This window comes from Argopecten irradians, chromosome 5, assembly GCF_041381155.1.
Source record: "Argopecten irradians isolate NY chromosome 5, Ai_NY, whole genome shotgun sequence".
Taxonomy (NCBI): domain Eukaryota; kingdom Metazoa; phylum Mollusca; class Bivalvia; order Pectinida; family Pectinidae; genus Argopecten; species Argopecten irradians.
In genome coordinates this window covers 32302726-32322900 of record NC_091138.1, presented here as the reverse complement: position 1 = coordinate 32322900, position 20175 = coordinate 32302726, and the positions used below count along the sequence as shown (strand labels likewise).

Sequence of the window (20175 nt, the reverse complement as noted above, 5' to 3'; positions counted from 1 at the left end):
TATAGTTGTCAACAGATACCTCAGATCTGGAATGGTCAACAGATACTTTAAATCTGGAATGATCAACAGATACCCCAGGTCTATAGTGGTCAACAAATGTCCTAGGTCTGTAGTGGTCAACAGATACCTCAGGTCTGTAGTGGTCAACAGATACCTCAGGTCTGTAGTTGTCAACAGATACCTCAGGTCTGTAGTGGTCAACAGATACCTCAGGTCTGTAGTGGTAAACAGATACCTCAGGCATATAGTTGTCAACAGATACCTCAGATCTGGAATGGTCAACAGATACTTTAGATCTGGAATGATCAACAGATACCCCAGGTCTATAGTGGTCAACAAATGTCCTAGGTCTGTAGTGGTCAACAGATACCTCAGGTCTGTAGTGGTCAACAGATACCTCAGGTCTGTAGTTGTCAACAGATACCTCAGGTCTGTAGTGGTCAACAGATACTTTAGATCTGGAATGATCAACAGATACCCCAGGTCTATAGTGGTCAACAGATACCCCAGGTCTGTAGTGGTCAACAACAATAGATACTTCAGACTTGTATTTAATTAAAGACTCTGGCACCTTCAATTCAGAACAGTCATTCCAGAGTTATCTTTCTTGTTTGCTAAATGTAATTTTGAAATAAAGTATTCCATTAGGATATAGGTTCTAATCAATTTATCATAGTAGCATAGTACTAGATTAACTTGGCGTAGTAGTCATGAGATGTTGAGCAGAGTCTCTGTAATACAACAGATTGGAACAACAGAAAACAAGAATGAATTAAAAGTGTGTATATATGGTGTTAGTGTTCTGTGTCTCGTTTACAACTCTTTGTTGTTAATATTTATATGATGAACTGGTTACCTGCTACTTGATACTATTCAAATCAATGCTTTTGGTGTCTAATTACACTCACTGTATTTTAACTCTTGATAATTCTGAGGGTTTGATAGAGTCTATCCAATATTTCCTAACAGTAGTATTTCATGAAATATCTATCATTGATAAGGTTATATGTTTTAAAATTACTCGAGACTCAGATCTTGAATGGAAGGGAGATAACTCTAGCAGCCTTCAACATACCTGAATACTATTCTTTACAGTTTGTGCTAGCTAGTCAGTATAATGTTTACATTTAAAGGATTTTTTTCTTCCAGATTTGTATGTGGCAAATTATTGTGACTGTGAAGTTTTAATTTTTCGTGTTCAGACTTCTGATATGAGTGTGAGGTATAATTATATTATATCTGTCTTAACATTTTCAAGTCAGCATCTTTGTGTTTATGTTAAGTGATAAAAAAATTGTCAATATTTTACAGTCAATTATAAAGGAAAAATAACTAATTTCAAATTAACCAGAAATGAAGTTTTTAGAGATGCTCCACTGCCAACTTAACAGATACTCATTATTTGAACAATAACTGATGTTTATGTATATATATACATATATATATATATATATATGTATGTCTCATTAAATTAACGCAAAAAAATCATATAAAGAGATTTATTTTGCTTTGGTGCATGCACATTTCTTATAGGACAAAGTACCACAGATTTTTTTGGGGATGCAATTAATTATTTTGAATATTTCAATCTTGGAAGTTGAATTAGCAGCTCAAAATTTTCAATGGTGGTAATGAAGTAAAGTAAATAACTTTAATTTGTAACTGAAGAAAAATTCTGATTTGTCTGCTCCTGTTTTTGATACTGAAAAAATAAGGTTTGTCAGCGGAGGAGTATATTGAATATTTTGTCACCAATTTTGTTCCATTATAATTGGGTCAATAGATGCATTCAAGTTTTATTTTGTCTGTTTGGAAAAATATCATATTATTTTGATGGAAAATTATTTGGTAGAAATAGGTATTGGAAAAGCTAAAATGATAGGATCATGTTACTAATACACTGAAACCATCATGTCATACAGTGGAAGTTAAACCTGTCAATTGTTTTAGAGTTTTACATAAAAAGAAATGTTGGTTTTGAAAAATGTCTGTTATTTTCATGTTTTTTAAAGAAAACAATGACATGTAAGTTCATTTCAGTGATATCACAGATCAAACAGATAGCTTTTTGCTAGTCACAATGACATAGCAAAACCTTCTATTTAGTTTCCATAATGCTGTCTGCTTATATATACCTGAAAATACATTCCTGGTGCATCTGTCTCACGCCGATGCTTGTCAACATCCATTTCGACTATACTAGATAATTGTCAATGCTTGTTGCCAGTCTTTTATATAGCTATTGTTGTGATTGGCCAGTTCTTTCTTGTCATGACCGTAACCTATAGCCATCATTGGGATTGGTCAGTTGTAAGTTGTCATGGCCTCTTTCTAGAAATTGCAAGGTGGTTTTCTTACATTCAAATTGTTTATGCACATATTTGTTTTGATGCATATTTCTACTATAATATTTTCACCTAGAATGAGAAGATTTGTTTACAATATCGATTGTAGATGTTTCATTTATTTAGGAAACAACTGATATAGGAATGTATAGGAATTTGAAATGTTGAAATTACACATTTTGGAGTATTTGTTGAGTGATAATGCTGTGGTGCTGGTATTAGTTTTACTGGGTGATGATATTGTATTACTGTCATCATATGGACACATTAAGTGATTACCTGTTTTCCCTGGAGCACTATCAAACAGTAATGAGAGAGTGGGACCAATTTTGTGACAGAGCTGTCTGGTTTCATGTTTCCCGATTCTAAAGTGCCCTCGTACTGTGGCTCTGAATTATTCTGCCACAATCGGTGTGTAACTGTATTTTGTAAATTACATTTGTATTTGATAGTGTACCAATTTAATGTGAAATATTGATTTGCTCAGCGTGGTGATGTATCTGGATGCGATCAAATCCAGAAGTTGTTTGAAAATTGGTAAATGCCAGGGGAGAAAAGCTGGAGTAATGTGACAGGCTCTCCTGGGGCTGTTTTACAAAGTTTACCTGGTTACCATGGTGATGTTGATGAGACTTGGCAGGTGATACGGCTTGCCGGCTTGGCCTATCTAATGGTGCTGCGGAGCACCGTTTCATGTCCTCATCAACTTACATTAATACAACCAACCTACAATATTGATCACAATGTTGCATGTTGTGCAAATTGTTATTACCTGATTGGGAAGGCTACTTTTGGAAAAAGTTCTTTGAGATAGGAAAATCACCCATTTTAAAGAGGATTTATGAATAGTTTCGGGCAGAGATCAAGCAGAGGTGTCTATAAGTGTAATGTTACACAAAGATAGTACAGCCTTGACTACATTGTGATGTTGAGTGTTGGGGTAGGGATGGGTATAGAGCCCCTACCACAACACACACTATTTTAACAGGATTTTGGTTTGAGTAGATATTTTGAAATACCCCAACCCCATTGCTGCATTGTGAGAGTTGGGGTGGGGATGGTTAGAAGCCCCTCCTCCCACAGCACACACAGAGGGTAGATACAGAGTTAGGTTGGTTACATTCCCCCCTACCCCCTAGCTTCAAGGTGGTAGTTATTACCCTTCCCCTCTCCTAACTTTCCCCTCCTGCCTACAGTCTCCCTATAGCTACAGGGTGGGTAGATATTATCCCTTACCCACCCCTCTCCGGTGTACAGTCCTTCTATAGCTACAAGGTGGGTAGACATTACCCTTAACCTACCCCTCCTGCCTACAGTCCCCCTATAGCTACAGGGTGGGTAGATATTATCCCTTACCCACCCCTCTCCGGTCTACAGTCCTTCTATAGCTACAAGGTGGGTAGACATTACCCTTAACCTACCCCTCCTGCCTACAGTCCCCCCTATAGCTACAAGGTGGGTAGACATTACCCTTAACCTACCCCTCCTGCCTACAGTCCCCCTATAGCTACAAGGTGGGTAGACATTACCCTTAACCTACCCCTCCTGCCTACAGTCCCCCCTATAGCTACAAGGTGGGTAGACATTACCCTTAACCTACCCCTCCTGCCTACAGTCCCCCTATAGCTACAAGGTGGGTAGACATTACCCTTAATCTACCCCTCCTGCCTACAGTCCCTCTATAGCTACAGGGTGGGTAGATATAACCTCTAACCCACCCCCCCCCCCCCCCCTCCTGTCTACAGTTCCCTAGCTACAGAATGGTAAGATAATACTCCTAACCTACCCCTCCCCCACCCCTCCAGTCTACAGTTCCCCCTAGCTACAGGATGGGTAGATATTACCCCTAAACTACCCTCCCCACCCCCTCCTGTCTACAGTCCCTCTTTAGCTATAGCGAGGGTAGATATTACCCCTAACCTACCCCTCCCCCACCCCTCCAGTCTACAGTCCCCTTAGCTACAGGATGGGTAGATATTACCCCTAACCTACCCTTCCCCCACCCCTCCTGTCTACAGTCCCCCTATAGCTACAAGATTAGTAGATATTACCCCTAACCTACCCCTCCCCCACCCCTCCTGTCTACAGTCCCCCTATAGCTACAGGGTGGGTAGATATTATCCCTTACCCACCCCTCTCCGATGTACAGTCCTTCTATAGCTACAAGGTGGGTAGACATTACCCTTAACCTACCCCTCCTGCCTACAGTCCCCCTATAGCTACAGGGTGGGTAGATATTATCCCTTACCCACCCCTCTCCGATGTACAGTCCTTCTATAGCTACAAGGTGGGTAGACATTACCCTTAACCTACCCCTCCTGCCTACAGTCCCCCTATAGCTACAGGGTGGGTAGATATTATCCCTTACCCACCCCTCTCCGGTCTACAGTCCTTCTATAGCTACAAGGTGGGTAGACATTACCCTTAACCTACCCCTCCTGCCTACAGTCCCCCCTATAGCTACAAGGTGGGTAGACATTACCCTTAACCTACCCCTCCTGCCTACAGTCCCCCTATAGCTACAAGGTGGGTAGACATTACCCTTAACCTACCCCTCCTGCCTACAGTCCCCCCTATAGCTACAAGGTGGGTAGACATTACCCTTAACCTACCCCTCCTGCCTACAGTCCCCCTATAGCTACAAGGTGGGTAGACATTACCCTTAATCTACCCCTCCTGCCTACAGTCCCCCTATAGCTACAGGGTGGGTAGATATAACCCCTAACCCACCCCTCCCCCACCCCCTCCTGTCTACAGTTCCCTAGCTACAGAATGGTAAGATATTACTCCTAACCTACCCCTCCCCCACCCCTCCAGTCTACAGTTCCCCCTAGCTACAGGATGGGTAGATATTACCCCTAACCTACCCCTCCCCCACCCCCTCCAGTCTACAGTCCCCTTAGCTACAGGATGGGTAGATATTACCCCTAACCTACCCTTCCCCCACCCCTCCAGTCTACAGTCCCCCTATAGCTACAAGATTAGTAGATATTACCCCTAACCTACCCCTCCCCCACCCCTCCTGTCTACAGTCCCCCTATAGCTACAGGGTGGGTAGATATTACCCCTAACCTACCCCTCCCCCTCCCATCCAGTCTACAGTCCCCCCTATAGCTACAGGGTGGGTAGATATTACCCCTAACCTACCCCTCCCCCACCCTTCCTGTCTACAGTCCCCCTATAGCTACAGGGTGGGTAGATATTACCCCTAACCTACCCCTCCCCCACCCTTCCTGTCTACAGTCCCCCTATAGCTACAGGGTGGGTAGATATTACCCCTAACCTACCCCTCCCCCATCCTTCCTGTCTACAGTCCCCCTATAGCTACAGTGTGGGTAGATATTACCCCTAACTCACCCCTCCCCCTCCCCTCCAGTCTACAGTCACCCTATAGCTACAGGGTAGGTAGATATTACCCCATCCCTCCCCTATCCAACCCTCTTTCTACCACCCCCTCCTCCTGTCCACAGGTCGGGTAGATATAATGTTTGTTATGTATCACTGCTTACCAATTAATCCCTGTACACAAAAGTCCCAGGATGATTCTATCTCGAGTTTCCGCCGCAAAACACATTAATTATACATCTGGTCCGAAACAGTATTTTTTTCCCTGTATGGATTATGAAATTGCTATCTATTATTTATAACCCCATCCCGTGTTTGTAGCTTCTTCCTATGATTTATTATGTTTGTTTGGTTGCCTGACAATTCAAGTCAACTGTATGTTCCACTGGGATATACTCTAAAATTTACAATTTGATTATTTTTTCCAGCTCCAAAATGAGACTTCATTATACAATATATTTAAAACGTTCAAAGTCATATTTCTGTTTTGACAAATCTAGAATGCTAACGTCTCAGTCTGAACACTATATGTGTCATTGGTAGTGAATTTGTGATATTTAATTACGTAATTAAAACTCATGGTTAAAGTGAAAGGTGGTCCCTTGTGTCAACCATAACAAACATTGCCTTGTGGATTATACACATGGCTACATCAAGGTGTATTGTTTGATGAGAGCTAGCATGACGCGACCTGTACACACAACATTGATCTGACAAACAAAGATAGCAGTACTACAACGCTTCTCAAAATGTTGGACAATATTATTGATCCTTTTTCACTTTTGTTAAAAAATCGTTATTAAATAAATCATGAAGTCATTTCCGAGATGCTCTTTCAACCATTGATGTTGTTACTGTAGATAAGAACTCAAAGAGTATTGGTGTCCTTTGAGCTTTTGATGCCTTCTCATATTTATTGGTTTCGATTAGGTTTATTAGATAAATGTATATTTATTTAAACAAAGTTTTGAAAGTTTAGATTTTGATAAGGAAGATTTAACTTGTGCCTATCTATAGCTGATAATCTATCACACGTACACACTTGACTAAAGTAATTCTGGACTTGTATGAAATTTACAATGAAAGTAAACAATCATGTATATACCTGAGGAGTCTTAAGAAACATTGAACTAGGCCAGATTGTGTATTTGTGTAAACTGTCAACTTTGGTTAGAAACCCCAAACCTGGAATCTTAATCTGATTTGTATCAATTGGACAGTCATTTAACTGATTTGCACTAAATTTAACTGATTTGCGTCTATTTAACTAATTTAAGAGATTTGCATCATTTGGACTTGAATTTAACAGATTAGTATCAAATTGACAATAACACACCATTTCTAAAAAAAAATTATCGGTGTTGACATTATATTAAAAAAAGAATCAAAGAATGTTTTGTGTAGTTCAAGGTCTTATAATTAATTGAAATGTTATCAAGGGTGTACCTGACATGAACATATGAACAGCTTAACTCATGTCTAATCCAGGATATAACCTAGATCAATTAATGTAACAGCCAGTGCAAGCTGCCTCTGGTACCTGATTACTATAGAGCATTAATTAGCAGATGATGGAAATGGTTTAACTTATTGGAAAAGGCAGACTTATTATTTATATTGTGTATTGCAAAATTTTTCAACTTAATTTAGCCCATGTAATACGTTTTTACCAATTATGTACACAATGCTAAAAGAGGAAGTCAAATTGACATATGTTGTGATAGGTGAAATAAAAACGCCATGGTAATGAATCGCTACCTATAATTCTGTAATCACCGATTCCGTGGTGTAATTGATTTCAATTTTCTCTCCCGTCACTGCAGGGTATAGGGGATCACAAACTCTGTATAATTATAAGTTTTTGGTCGCGGTTTGATAGAAGCGGTGGTGTGTTGCCACAAGCTTTATGGAATCAATTGGGCCTCCCCAGTAAATCAGGACTTGACGAGATAGCATTGCCAATTACACTACTGACCAGGGCACCGGTGATATAATGAAATGACAACATCTTGTGGCCTTTTCCTGGCTATCTCATGTCCATAGGAACCTAGATAAGGTTGCCCTTGTGTGCCTAACTCCATTTGTACAACAGAGAGGGTGTCGTTAAGCAGAGTCGGACCAATAGTTTAAGGAAGTCACGCGAGCATATGTAGGCCTGCGACTGAAATTGCTGTATTAATGTCTCTGGCACTGTTGAAGAGATGTGCTATAAACTGAAGTTTATTAGAGTCCATGGAAGACTGACTGATCCCACAGTTTATTATAGACAGCTCATACCAACATAAACACATTGAGGTTCTGGTCGTGGTGGACAAAAGAAAATGCTGTCTAAGTCAGTAGATATTTAACAGGGGTCAACAAAGTAGTGTTTGTCCTTTTGTACAGAACAAGAATTTAAAAGCCCTGACCGAGTGTAATCGGTGTGCATATGTTACAAGTTGAGGTAGTTGGTGGAATGTATCGAGGGGAACTTGTGACCATGTGGTAGGAATTCACACCTGGATGTCAGGTGAGAAGACGACTTTTGACACTCTCGCTTAAGTGGTGGCTTGTGACTATACTCGGCTTCAGTGTTTTCCGGCTGCATGTGCCTGGACCTGATGAGGCTAATAAATAAATTGACGTTACATCAGTAGATAGTGACAGCAGTGGATAGTAGTGACAACCCATCTGGACAGGTGTTGGTCGTCTGCTGGGATTTCACACTACACATACAACAAACGAATTATTACATTACTGTTTCCATGGAATCAATGATCACATCTCAGAATGGATAATGTTTCTTGTCTATCTGGAGGTATTGTAGCTGATTGGATTAATAGGGTGTACATGATCTTGGAGTATTAAGAATGTTATGATGGTGTTCGGACTTCTGAACAAGATGGAGTAGTTGGTGGCTAGTACAGGGATGGGCACTGATGCCCTGGTGAGATATGTGCCCATGCCATACCCTAGAGACAACCGTGAGGTGCGCAGTGCTGAGGTCCGCTGCATCACGAAGGGAGGGCTGGATCGTACCCGTATCTCCCTCCCACTATACAAACGGCACTATGGCCTTTCCAAGGCCATCGTTTGTGTCAGTGCCAAAATTCACAGTAGAAGGTAATGTCCAGCTTCATTCAGGAACTTCAGGTGTCATTGATGTTACTTTTATAAGGATAAAATAAAATGATTTTGTTGATGATGTTATTATGGAAAGCCAATTATTTATGGTCAAATAGATAGAGAATTCGATGGAAAATAGATTTATTTTTGTTGTTAATATTATGAGGGTAAACTAAAATTGGAGGTCATTGATGTTACATTTATTTGTAATGTTATAAGGATAAAATAAAGCTAATTTTGTTGGTGATGTTATGAGGGAAAACTTGTTGGTCAAAGAAAGATATAGAATGGATGGAAAATACAATAAAATGGTAAATTATAATTGATGTTCATTGGTGTTAGTTACATTAATTGGCAAAGTTATGAGGATAAATTAAAATTTCTTCTGTTGATAACATTATGAAAGGAAGCTAATATTGGTGGTCATTGGTGTTACATTTGTTGGTAATGTTATGAGAAATTGAACAACAGTATTTTTGTTGGTGATGTTATTAAAGTAAAATTGTTGGTGATTCTGTGAGGATAAAGTAATTGATGGATGATAGAAAGAATTTTGTAAGGGATGTTGTGATGGTAATTTTTTTAGTGGACAAAGGAATTATATTTCTTGTTGATGTTCTTTATAGACACATTGTGTACATTTGATAGTTGCTAGTCTTACTTCAGTGTGCTTTACTCTGTTTTAAAAGTTCAAAGGTAGGTTTGATTAAAACCATGTAACATTTCCAACAGGATGATTTATTAAACCATTGCCTTCTTGGCAATTCATTTAACCATTGTTTCCTTGGCAATTTATTCAACCATCGTGTTCATGGCATTTCATGCAACCATTTTCTTAATAACAAATCATTAAATTATTGTCTTCAGAGCAAGTTTTTAAACCATTGTCTTCCTGCAACTTATGAAACCATTGTCTTCAAGACTATACATCAATTAAAACCATTTGAAGTTCTCTGTAACCATTGACCATAGGTTAATGATGATATAAAGGTCATACTAAGATATTTATGAAATATCGTGAAACTTTTGGGTCACCTAGCTATAAATATATATTGAGCCATCACTGGAGGTAGCTGATGAAGTTGTGATCTGTAATATTATCAGCATAGAAAACATTGTCTCCGACATGAAACCCTATCTAAATGTCACCAGCAAGCATAGCAACCCACTCTGATATAAGGCCATAAAACTGATAAGTTTCCATGCCTCTGTGGCTGTCTCTGAAAATGGACCATGGTCTGTGTACATTGTATCATTGCTGACTCTGTACAGGTGTGATGCATGATTCCTGTTGTTGTCATGGCAACTTGTATAACCATCTTCAGCCTATTATACAGTATAAAACCATTTTTTTTATATTGTGCAAATTTTAATTCACATGTGTCATGCGTTTGATATTGTTTGCTGCAGGAGTTCATTTGTTGCAGAAGGGAAAAAAATGAAATTAAAAAAAAAAAGTCTAATTAAGAAACGGATATTGATTACAGGATATTGATTACAATCAAAAGTTGATTGATTGACAGGATAATTTCATATAATAAGTGAATAAGTTATGGAAAATGAGAAAGAGGTAGTATATTTGAATGGTTGAAAGCGACTAAAAATGTCTGTTGAGCATTTCTAAAAAAAAAATATATATATCCCTTTTTTCACATTTTAATTGAAATTACTAATCATAAGTTGCCTTTTTACACAGTTTTTGAGGATATAACGTTTGATTTTGTTGCCTAAATACTACAAATATCAAGAAGAAGAACAGAATCGAGTATTGACCTGTTATACTGGCACTTCCTGACTGTATTGTACATATCATGTGCTTGGATTAACTACAGTTTAATTTGTGTAGTGTAAAGTTCAAATATTTTGGAGCCATAAACTGATGTTATGGCGACCATAGCCAATGTTATATGTGACCATAAAATGTGATTCTTAACTATTGTTGAAGGGACAGTCTTTATTACTGGACAGGAAATCCTGCCAAATTTATTTTTAATGCAACGTGTATTTAGAGAGGAAATCTTGAACATAGACGATAAGCTCTGTATAGGTTCCCATCAGTCAATGGCTATTGTCAATATTCCACTTTCATGTTTAGTTTATAGGTTTGCCTGACTCATTGATGTATTTATTATCTATCTGATGTTATTGTTCAAAGGCAGTGGGCAGTTAAAAATTGTGTGATTTATTATTTGGCTATAACTTAGGTTTGAGAGTTTTTCATCATCTACATATTCTAGTGTACATGATTCTTCGATTTGAAGCTGAAATGCTTTAAGAGTTTTCACATGTACAAGCTCTGGCGTACATGATTTTAGAGTTTTGTAGACCTTCATGATCTTTGCTGACCATTGCTGACCAATCCTGACCGGTGTCACCACGAAACTTAGGATAAGACTGGTCAATGTATCGATCTGAAATCTACCAGGACTTAGTAACATGCTTCATGACAGAAAGCAATATGATGGTACTTATGTACTTGGGGGGCTTTAGCCTGACTAAGTTGTAAACAAACGGGCTTCTAGGCTGGGCTAATTGATTGGTATGTTATACCTGTGGCCAGATCGAGGATTAGGCAACCACTGGACAACTGACCAGGCCCTGCCATTGACCGATGAATTAGGTGACCAGTAGGGCTATCTCTAGCCTTTATTGCCCACTACTTCCATGTATACTCTCCGAAACATGTCAAAAGCCGGACCCAACATTATTGACATTTGTTAGATTTTATAACCAACATGTACCATTCAACTGCTTCACTAAGATAAAGAGCCTTTGAAAGTCCTGTACTTACTGATAATGCCTTTCCTGCCTGGCTCCTTCCTCACATCACTCTGTCTTCAACATTGTCAAGTAGAACTGGCAAAGAACTGTGAAGAATTATTGCTCAAACTTTACGTTCTACTTCTGTACATATCTGTTATATGTATGTTGAGTGCCCTTTTGGTTTTGGGAAATTTCGACAACAAAATGATTTCCTTCTGTACTCTATGATTTAGAAAATATACATTTGTCAAATGGGAACTGGTGAGGTCCAACTGACCAACACAATTATCTTTGACCAATTCATTATCCAGAAAAAATATTTTTTTCTAAAATGATCTGTTAGAATTAACAGAAAATGAATTCTTTATTTTATGCAAGTTTCAATTCGTACCAATTTATCTCAGAATGTTCTATAACTGTTTACTAATAAATGATGATTTATGATAGCCTATTTGGGAAGTTGATATTAGATTACAGTAAGGATGTCATTTCTTTATTCTTGCCATCTTTTTCTTGGTCAGTCTGGCTAGATAAATCAATTAGAATCAAGTGGCTGATATTATCCTAGGTCATTGATATCAGATTCACTCGTTTAAAACAGAAAGCATGATGGTTTATTCAAAATAGTAAAGTGGGCAGGCCAAATCCTTCAGCGTTGTGACAAAGTTACATAAAATTAAGTCATTTGAATTCAATTTTGTGCTTTTGTAACGACAACCCATCAAAGAAATCCTTTATTTGGCTGGAGTATTGAAAAATCATTGCATGCCATATCAAAGGTTGGATAATTTCATTCCAGGTATTTTGAATGTATTCCAACAAATGGAGAGTTTGATAACAAAGCTCATTATGTTTTCTGACTGGGCCTCTGTAACAGTACAGAGTATTAGGAGATGGATTGTGGGGATGTCATGTTAAGGCTACATAACGTAATATTTCTGTAACTCTTAAAAATCAGGATACAATGTCAGACCAATTGAAGAGCTCCAAAGCTTGTCTGTAGAAAGTCTATTAGTGAAAACGCTGTAATTATACACTTACATTGATTCTAATCTCAGAGTTTATAGAACTGGTGTAGATTTGGCAGTACGATATGATTGGTGTTGATGGATGACAGTATGGGTTTGTGTTGGTAACAGAGGAACAACACGAAAGATGTCCATAAATACATCCGGCTGACACGCTTCACTTCATTGAAATATGTATAGTGTCCATTTTACAGTTGTTTAATTACAGAAGTTCGATGGACCGTATCAATGTGTCTGGGTGGTTGTATCGAGATATGATTAGCTAGTCTCGGAAAAGATGAAATGGACATGCTGAGGCATGTCAAAATTGTACCATATTCCGTCTCTGGTGAAGGGTGTCAGATCTCACACGTCACACGGAAGCAATCTATCAAAACATAACTGTTGTCATAATAAATTTATTTATATTTGTAGACAAAACTGTCTGTAAATATTACTCAATGAAAAAAGAAAAAAATAGTGTTTATAGCCAAGTGGTCTTTATACACAGGTCAAATTGTGTTGAAATTGACTATTTGGATGCCAAGAAAATGTTCTTTCTAAACAGGTGGTTGTTATGCAGAGGTAGTCATTAAGCAGGCTCTACTGCATACAGTATATTTCTCTTATAGTATAAAGTTTGATCATTACTTTGATAAAGTAAGCTGATCTACCAAGGAATTTTGTGTGTATGAAAGGGTTATGTTAAATTTACAGCATGATGTAAGCATGACGGGAACATGATGTTTATGCTTATTTGTATAATGAAAATGAATAATTAAAAAAAAACCTGTTAAAATTAACATAAAAATACCATTACAGCTGACTACAAACCATGAAAAATCGCTGAGCGTAATAAACAAAACAAATCTGTCTATATATCCTGAATTTGACCCAATAAGCGCCCCCGTCCCTATAAGTGCCCCTCCCCTTTTAATCTTAGGTGGGTTTAGGAAGGGAGGGGGGTATAAGTTGGCCACCTTGATGACAGTTCTAGTTTGTATATATATATATATATATATTTATGAAAAAGTTGTGTTGATATCTATGTAAAGGAACTGTTGATTTGTATACATGTACTAGAATGTGATATAATGCTTTGTTGATTTATAAGTAAAATTAAATATTTAAATTTTTCAGAAGAGGCTTGGCGTCAGTAGTTCCAGGTGTTTTAGATATCAACTCTATGGGTCTTCCCCCTGAGTATTTATCCAGTGTGTCTAATGCTATTACAAAGTAAGTATACATTTTTTACTTATACAGTGGACCCTCCATAATCCAGACACTTATTATCCCAGCCATATTTCTTATCCAAACTATCTGGATTTGTGAATTTTCCAGCCTGCCAAATTCTGTCGACTTGGTCATTAACCAAGACCATTCCCTAACTTCTCTGTCCAGATTGTTAGTTTTCCTGACTATCGACATCTGGCTAATCAGGGGTCAACTTTATTGTTCTATCTATTGTAAATAGTTTTTAAAAATGTGACTATATAATCCGTATCTTAATTAACAAAATGTAGTTGTTTTTATTGTCATCTCTGATTCTTTTTGTGATGGTGTGGTAAATTCTAGAGTATTTTAATTCCTCTGTGTATTCTTGAACTTAGGATTATCATCGATATCCGTGGCTACAATTGCTGCTATATGTGACCTTGACATTTTCTATATATCCATGACTACAATAACTTTTTATGTGACCTTGACCTTTATGTTATATGCATGGCTACAAGATTACTCTTTGACCTTGACCTTTTGTGTAACCTTGACATTTGATATGACCATTATCTAAGAGACTACATGTATATACTCTGTATGTGACCTTGCCTTGGTTCTATATTGTCTCAGACCTTGACCTTTGTTGTATGTCCATGGCTACAATGACTGTTTTTTCTGACCTTGAACTTTGTTGTATCTTCTATAGCAACAATGACTGTTCTCCCTGACCTTAACCTTTGTTGTATCTTCTTAAGCTACAATGGAACGCCTAGCAGTAGTGGACGATCATCTCCCACCATCATTGAGACCCAGAGCAATGCCTCTAGTGCCCGAGGGGGCTGGACAACTGGTAACACAACAGAGAGAAGTTCTACCGACTCTAATTACTCCTGGGATGTAAGTATTAAACCTAGGGAAATAAGTTAAGTATTAGAGTTATATATCTGATGTAAATATTAGACTTACTCCGGGGAAATAAGTAAAGCATTCAAATTATGTCTAACCTACTCCATTGATGTAAGCATTTGACAATTCACAATGGTTCTTTCTCAATTGAAGGTAATGTTCATCTAAGAAAACATATATGGATTTTTTTTCTCTCCAGATTTGGGCTTTTCCCCACTTCCTAAACTGGCATGACCCTGACTGTTAAAAGAATATCTACAACAAAAGAATTAATTCTGTCTGTTCCCCTGCCCATTCCACTGCCTAAGTTTGTTTTTCCTGCCTGACACCTTGTCGGTTTCCTTTCCTATCTGTCCCCTATCTGTCTAGTTCCACACCAGCTCCCCCTGGTCCTAGTGGAGGGTCAGATAAGGTTACCAACAGTTGTCATTAAGTTTGACAATATTACCAGATTATTCCACTGTTACCTGTGGTGTAGCCTCATACAGGTGAAATATTCACAATGATTGCATTCCATATACAATGTAGCCATTCATACACAGCCGTGTCCAAGTTTGGCGTGAAATATTCAACACTCCATCTGATTAAAGATACAAAGAAATCGTGTCAAAGTTAGCTTTATGAAAAAGGTTTTGTACAATGAAGGAAGTGGAGTAATTTAATTTCAGATTAGGCAGTACAGAGACATTAAAATGATCACCTCCAACCCCTGCTTGTGTGGCCACCCTTGTTATAAAGAAAACAAAATATACCTCGGGCGGACTTAATAAAATCCCCCAAAAGTTCCATGGTTTTATTTGTGAAATCACTTATTTTATCTAGTTTGTACTCGCGGAACTTTAAAGCATATCAGATTTCTTGCGAAAATTTCCAGTAAATATTAAAAATCTTCTTGTAGGAAAAAATACAAGTAGAATAGTATGTAAGCAAATAATGATGAGGCTGTTAATAAAAATTGTACGTTGGGTGATGAAGAGGTTAAGTCACTCAACTTTCACCTAGCTGGTCGAGGTCAGGTCAGGGGTCATCTGGGGATCTTGTAGGTTTTTCTTTGGGCACTTCAGTTTCCTCCCCACTAAGACCCCTCCCCGCTTTCATCTGGGCCATCAAAAGTGATTTAAATACATTATATAACTTGTTTCACAATTATATAAAATGAATAATGTTTTTAGTTGTAACAATAACACTGTCCAATCTCTTGCTGATATTGTACTGATTTTCTGTTTCTCAGGAGTTTGACAAACAGGCAGCCAAAACAGTACAGTGTCTGTTTGACCAAATTGATTCCATGCTATTTGAACAAAATGTAGAAGGACCAAGTTATATACTTAAGGAGTGCAAGGAATGGAATCTCAGATTTCCTCATCTACGGTAAATATTTTTTCTTCAACAGGAAAATGTCCTAGAGTAACTATAAGTATTTTCCTGTTTTTGGTGCATATGATATAGTCTTATTCAGCTCCTATATTCTTAAAGATTTGTTTCTCATCAAATAGTATTATATATTCCAAAAATACCAAAAGTAGGTCACAGTAACCTTCCTTTTGACCTACATCAAAGAAAATGTTTGTTTGGGCTTTTACTCCTGTCCTACATGTTACTAGAACTTCCTACTAGGGTCACAAGGTTAACAATGTTAGGCAGACATAACAACTAGGTCACTGTGACCTTCATTTTGACCTTGATTAACATCAATGAATATCACATTAGTTTTAAGGTTTTAACAATCCTTTTGCTATTTTACAGGATACTGGGCGAGCAACTGTTTCACCCCCAGGACCATGGGTACCAGGCAATCGAGAGAGAAGGGTCAAGGCCGTCCACGGGCAGTATGGGACTGTTGGATATCCAGGACCATGAAATGGTCACCACGCAAGACATACACAGGTAGCCATCTGCAGATATTCAGTATATGTATATTGTAGAGTTATCTGCCCTTGGGTAGGTATTGATTGTGCTTGCGAGCAAAACATCATTGTATTCAGAAAAAACTATGTGAGTTTTGCTCACAAAGTATAGACATCACAATGGATACCAACCCCAAAGGAAGACAACTCTGTAATTGGCAAAGATAGTATATCACAGATGAGAAAAAATTTAAAGATAATAAAAAAAATCAATTGTCCTGTATGTAAACTGAATTTATTAACTTGTTAACATTTCACTGAAATACTTTGCTTCATTCTTTAAGTATTTTTTTTTTACCATCACTCCTAAGCCTTTTAAAGAGACCTAAACAGATCATAATTATTTCAACTATCATTTTTGATTTATGACAACATGTTCTATCAACAGTTTAACACTGTCGGGACATCGTTTACGGCCTCAACAGCCTCCGTTAGAGGCACGATCATACCATTCTGGTATGTCAACGTCGGGCGTCTCATCCGAGTACACTCATCTGGAGGAGGAAATCTTCAGTCAGGAGGGGGAGTACGAGGAAATCATCGCTATTGATTATGTAGATATGTGAGTACAATACATATACGTCTTGATGTAATGAAACTGATTCACCTTGAAAACTGGAGTGGAACTCCTAGACTTATAAGTAAGAACAGAGTTTATCTGTAGAAATCCTAGATTTGTATGCAAGATGAGTTTTTCTGTAGAAATCGTAGATTTGTAAGTAATGAGACACAGAAATCTTTGAAAATTTGTATGCAAGAAGTTAGAGCTTTTGTTGAAATCTTAGATTTGTGAGTCAATGATAACATTGAAGGGTTGATATGGTAAATAATGAAATTATGAATGATTTTTTTCTTTCCCAGATATGATGATGACTATAACCAGAAGAAACAGTTAACGCCGCGACGACGTCGTGTAGGCTACCCTCCCATTACACCTAATGCGTGTGTCAAGGATGGCGTGATGAGCTCAGTATTTGATCACTTGTGGCAAGAGGTAAGCAGAGTTTATACAAAACTAGCTCCAAAAATATTAATCGTAGAAGAAACATAACAGTTTATCATTATTAACTTCAAAGATTGTGTTCCATGAAGAAATCTCCATTAATTTTCATTAAGGAAATCGGCATTATTATGAAACTTGTTCCATGAAAAAAAAATTCAATGGTTTGAATGTTGTTCTATTGTATTGTTTCAGATTTTGGAATGGATGAGAACGGTGAACAGACAGTATTCAATCCTTGTCCTAGGTAAACTCACACTCTTATTATAGCATTAAACCTCAGTCAAAAAGATTGATTCATTATACTATACAGTTACAATACAGTGTAAACTGTATGTCACAGTGGGACCAGCATGTTTGGTCCCATAGCCATGTTTCTGGATTATATTTTTTAAGGTTTTGATTAATATGAATTAATAAGGAAAATGTTATGTAACTCAGATGGACTACACAGGGTTCTGGATTAGACAATGGTTCAGTTTTGAGAATTTGTACTATACACACCAGCAAACTGGTCATTTTTTCCATCAGTTAATTATCTCTCAGGAATTTAGGAGCTTTAGCTTAAAAATTGTAGCTTACTTCGAGGGAGCTTATCTGAAAAAAAAACTTTTTTTGTGGAAAAAATCCACTATTTAATTGCTGTTGTTTCTTTTGTTAAAGTAATGTTAAAATTTCTGCTGTTTCAGAGGAGAGTAAACCGTCGCTGCCTGTGGCGGACATGACGATAAACATATCATCATCTAATACAATGCAGCTGCCACCTTCACGAGAACCCTCTTTCTACATGCAAAGGGTAGATAACTCCTTTCTCTTATGGATTGTTTTCATGTTTTGTATCATAAATATAAGTCCACATATCTAATATAATGTATAATTAGGTAAATTGATTTTAAGTCAATTGATCAGCTGCTGTTTAGTATTGATTTTTCGGATGATGTTTGTTCTGTTTTGTTTCAGTTAAATTTAATATTGTCAACATTTTATCATCAATAATGAAATATGCTTTTCTTTGTATTTTGAACAGATGCCGAGGTCCTACACAACTATGGGCGTTACTAAACACAGTAAACCACAGTTAGATGAAGTTCTCCAGATCTCGAGGAAAGATCTGATAACGAGAGAGAAATCTTTATTACAGTATGTTACCTATCTACCTTATTTTATAAGGTTCATTTAATTCAATTTGGTTTTGATTGAGATATATCTCCAACCGGAATCATTTGGTTGGATCAAATAGGTTATAATCCCCCCTGCCCAAAAATCAAAAACAAAAAAATAATCAAATTTTCACTTCAAACAAAAACAAAAAAATAATCAAATTTTCACTTCAAACAACAGAATACAATTAAAAAAAAAAAAGGGAAATTTTAAAATCTAGCTATAACAGCACAATTTTTTTCTGATTTTATATTCATGAGTCAAAATATCTTGATAATGATTACTGTATTGGTAATCTTTATGTAACAGATGGTGCTTTTCAATATGATTTTGCTAATTATATTTCTGTATATCATTTATACAGTCATATCGTGTAGACTGTCCGTATTCATCATTGCCTGAACTTCTCGCACTAAAATATGATTGCTTCAAAATAAATTTAGCATATTCCAAATGTATCAAATGTAACAGAATTTCTCCAGTTTCTGATAGAGTTGTTGTTGTCCAATGTTGTACAGTGACCAGTCAGATCCACTAACAGCTAGACCAGCGTCCAGTATCCAGCCGACACACAAAACTCAGAACCGTCCCAATACGAGTATCACGCATGGGGGTAACAAGTTCCTCTCTCGAGGCGTAGCCATTCCTCGGTCGTCGTTACGCCTCGCTCCTCTTGATCAAAGGTCACGCACTCCTAATGTGGTAGGTATCCTATTATTATTAAAACAAATAATTAACAATAAGGTCAAATAAGGTCATGCTTCCAAATATGGTAAGTGTGTAAATATCTAAATACATTGATACAATGTACAAGTATAGTACATATTTTTGAGCATATACTGCACACTTGCGTATAATGAGCAAATACGGTTTTTGTGTGACCTCTAAACACTCATTGGCATTGAAATTAAATGATTCTATTGTGATATATTATAGATGTGTGTTTGGATATAACTGAACTGTAGCTCATTTTGACAAGTTTTGTGTCCCTGAACCGACAGCTTGGCACTTTATTTGACTTGTGATATTTTTGTTTCCGTAGGATGAGCAGCGGTCGGGTCCTACTGATGCTCTTAGGGTCACTCGAATCACCCCTCATAATGAACTTACCCTCCAGCGCAATGGTGCTCTCCCCCCTCTCAGCTCTGAGATTGAACCTAGTCCTTCAATTTCACGGACACAGGTATGCTTTGTGTGGCTACTTCTATAACAGTTAAATGAATATTCTTTGTGATAGACATAAAACTGTAATAAATGATGCAATTAGATACAAGAAATAATATTTTGAAATAATTTTGAATCATCAAAAATAGATATTGAAGGGTTGATTATTTACACAGTTTAATCAACAATTTTTGTTATTTAAATCCAATCTTATACAATAAACCGGCTACTTTCTGTGTGCGATTAATTTTCGC

General features: G+C 37.3%; 1 protein-coding gene across 5 annotated transcripts in view; it reads left to right on the top strand.

Moving 5' to 3' along the window:
• The window catches only part of LOC138323561 (primary cilium assembly protein FAM149B1-like), a 56231-nt gene that overhangs the window by 28210 nt on the left and 7846 nt on the right, over nt 1-20175 (top strand). For 2 of the 5 annotated variants that reach the window (XM_069268248.1, XM_069268247.1), the window contains 11 exons: nt 13706-13801; nt 14539-14680; nt 15921-16060; nt 16436-16576; nt 16985-17158; nt 17458-17590; nt 17792-17843; nt 18286-18392; nt 18624-18736; nt 19276-19459; nt 19800-19940. In XM_069268248.1, the coding sequence (XP_069124349.1) occupies nt 13706-13801; nt 14539-14680; nt 15921-16060; nt 16436-16576; nt 16985-17158; nt 17458-17590; nt 17792-17843; nt 18286-18392; nt 18624-18736; nt 19276-19459; nt 19800-19940 (1423 nt within the window). Of the gene's footprint in view, nt 1-7838; nt 8793-13705; nt 13802-14538; nt 14681-15920; nt 16061-16435; nt 16577-16984; nt 17159-17457; nt 17591-17791; nt 17844-18285; nt 18393-18623; nt 18737-19275; nt 19460-19799; nt 19941-20175 lie in introns of those variants that run through there. The other 3 variants (XM_069268246.1, XM_069268245.1, XM_069268243.1) reach the window with 3 other exon arrangements.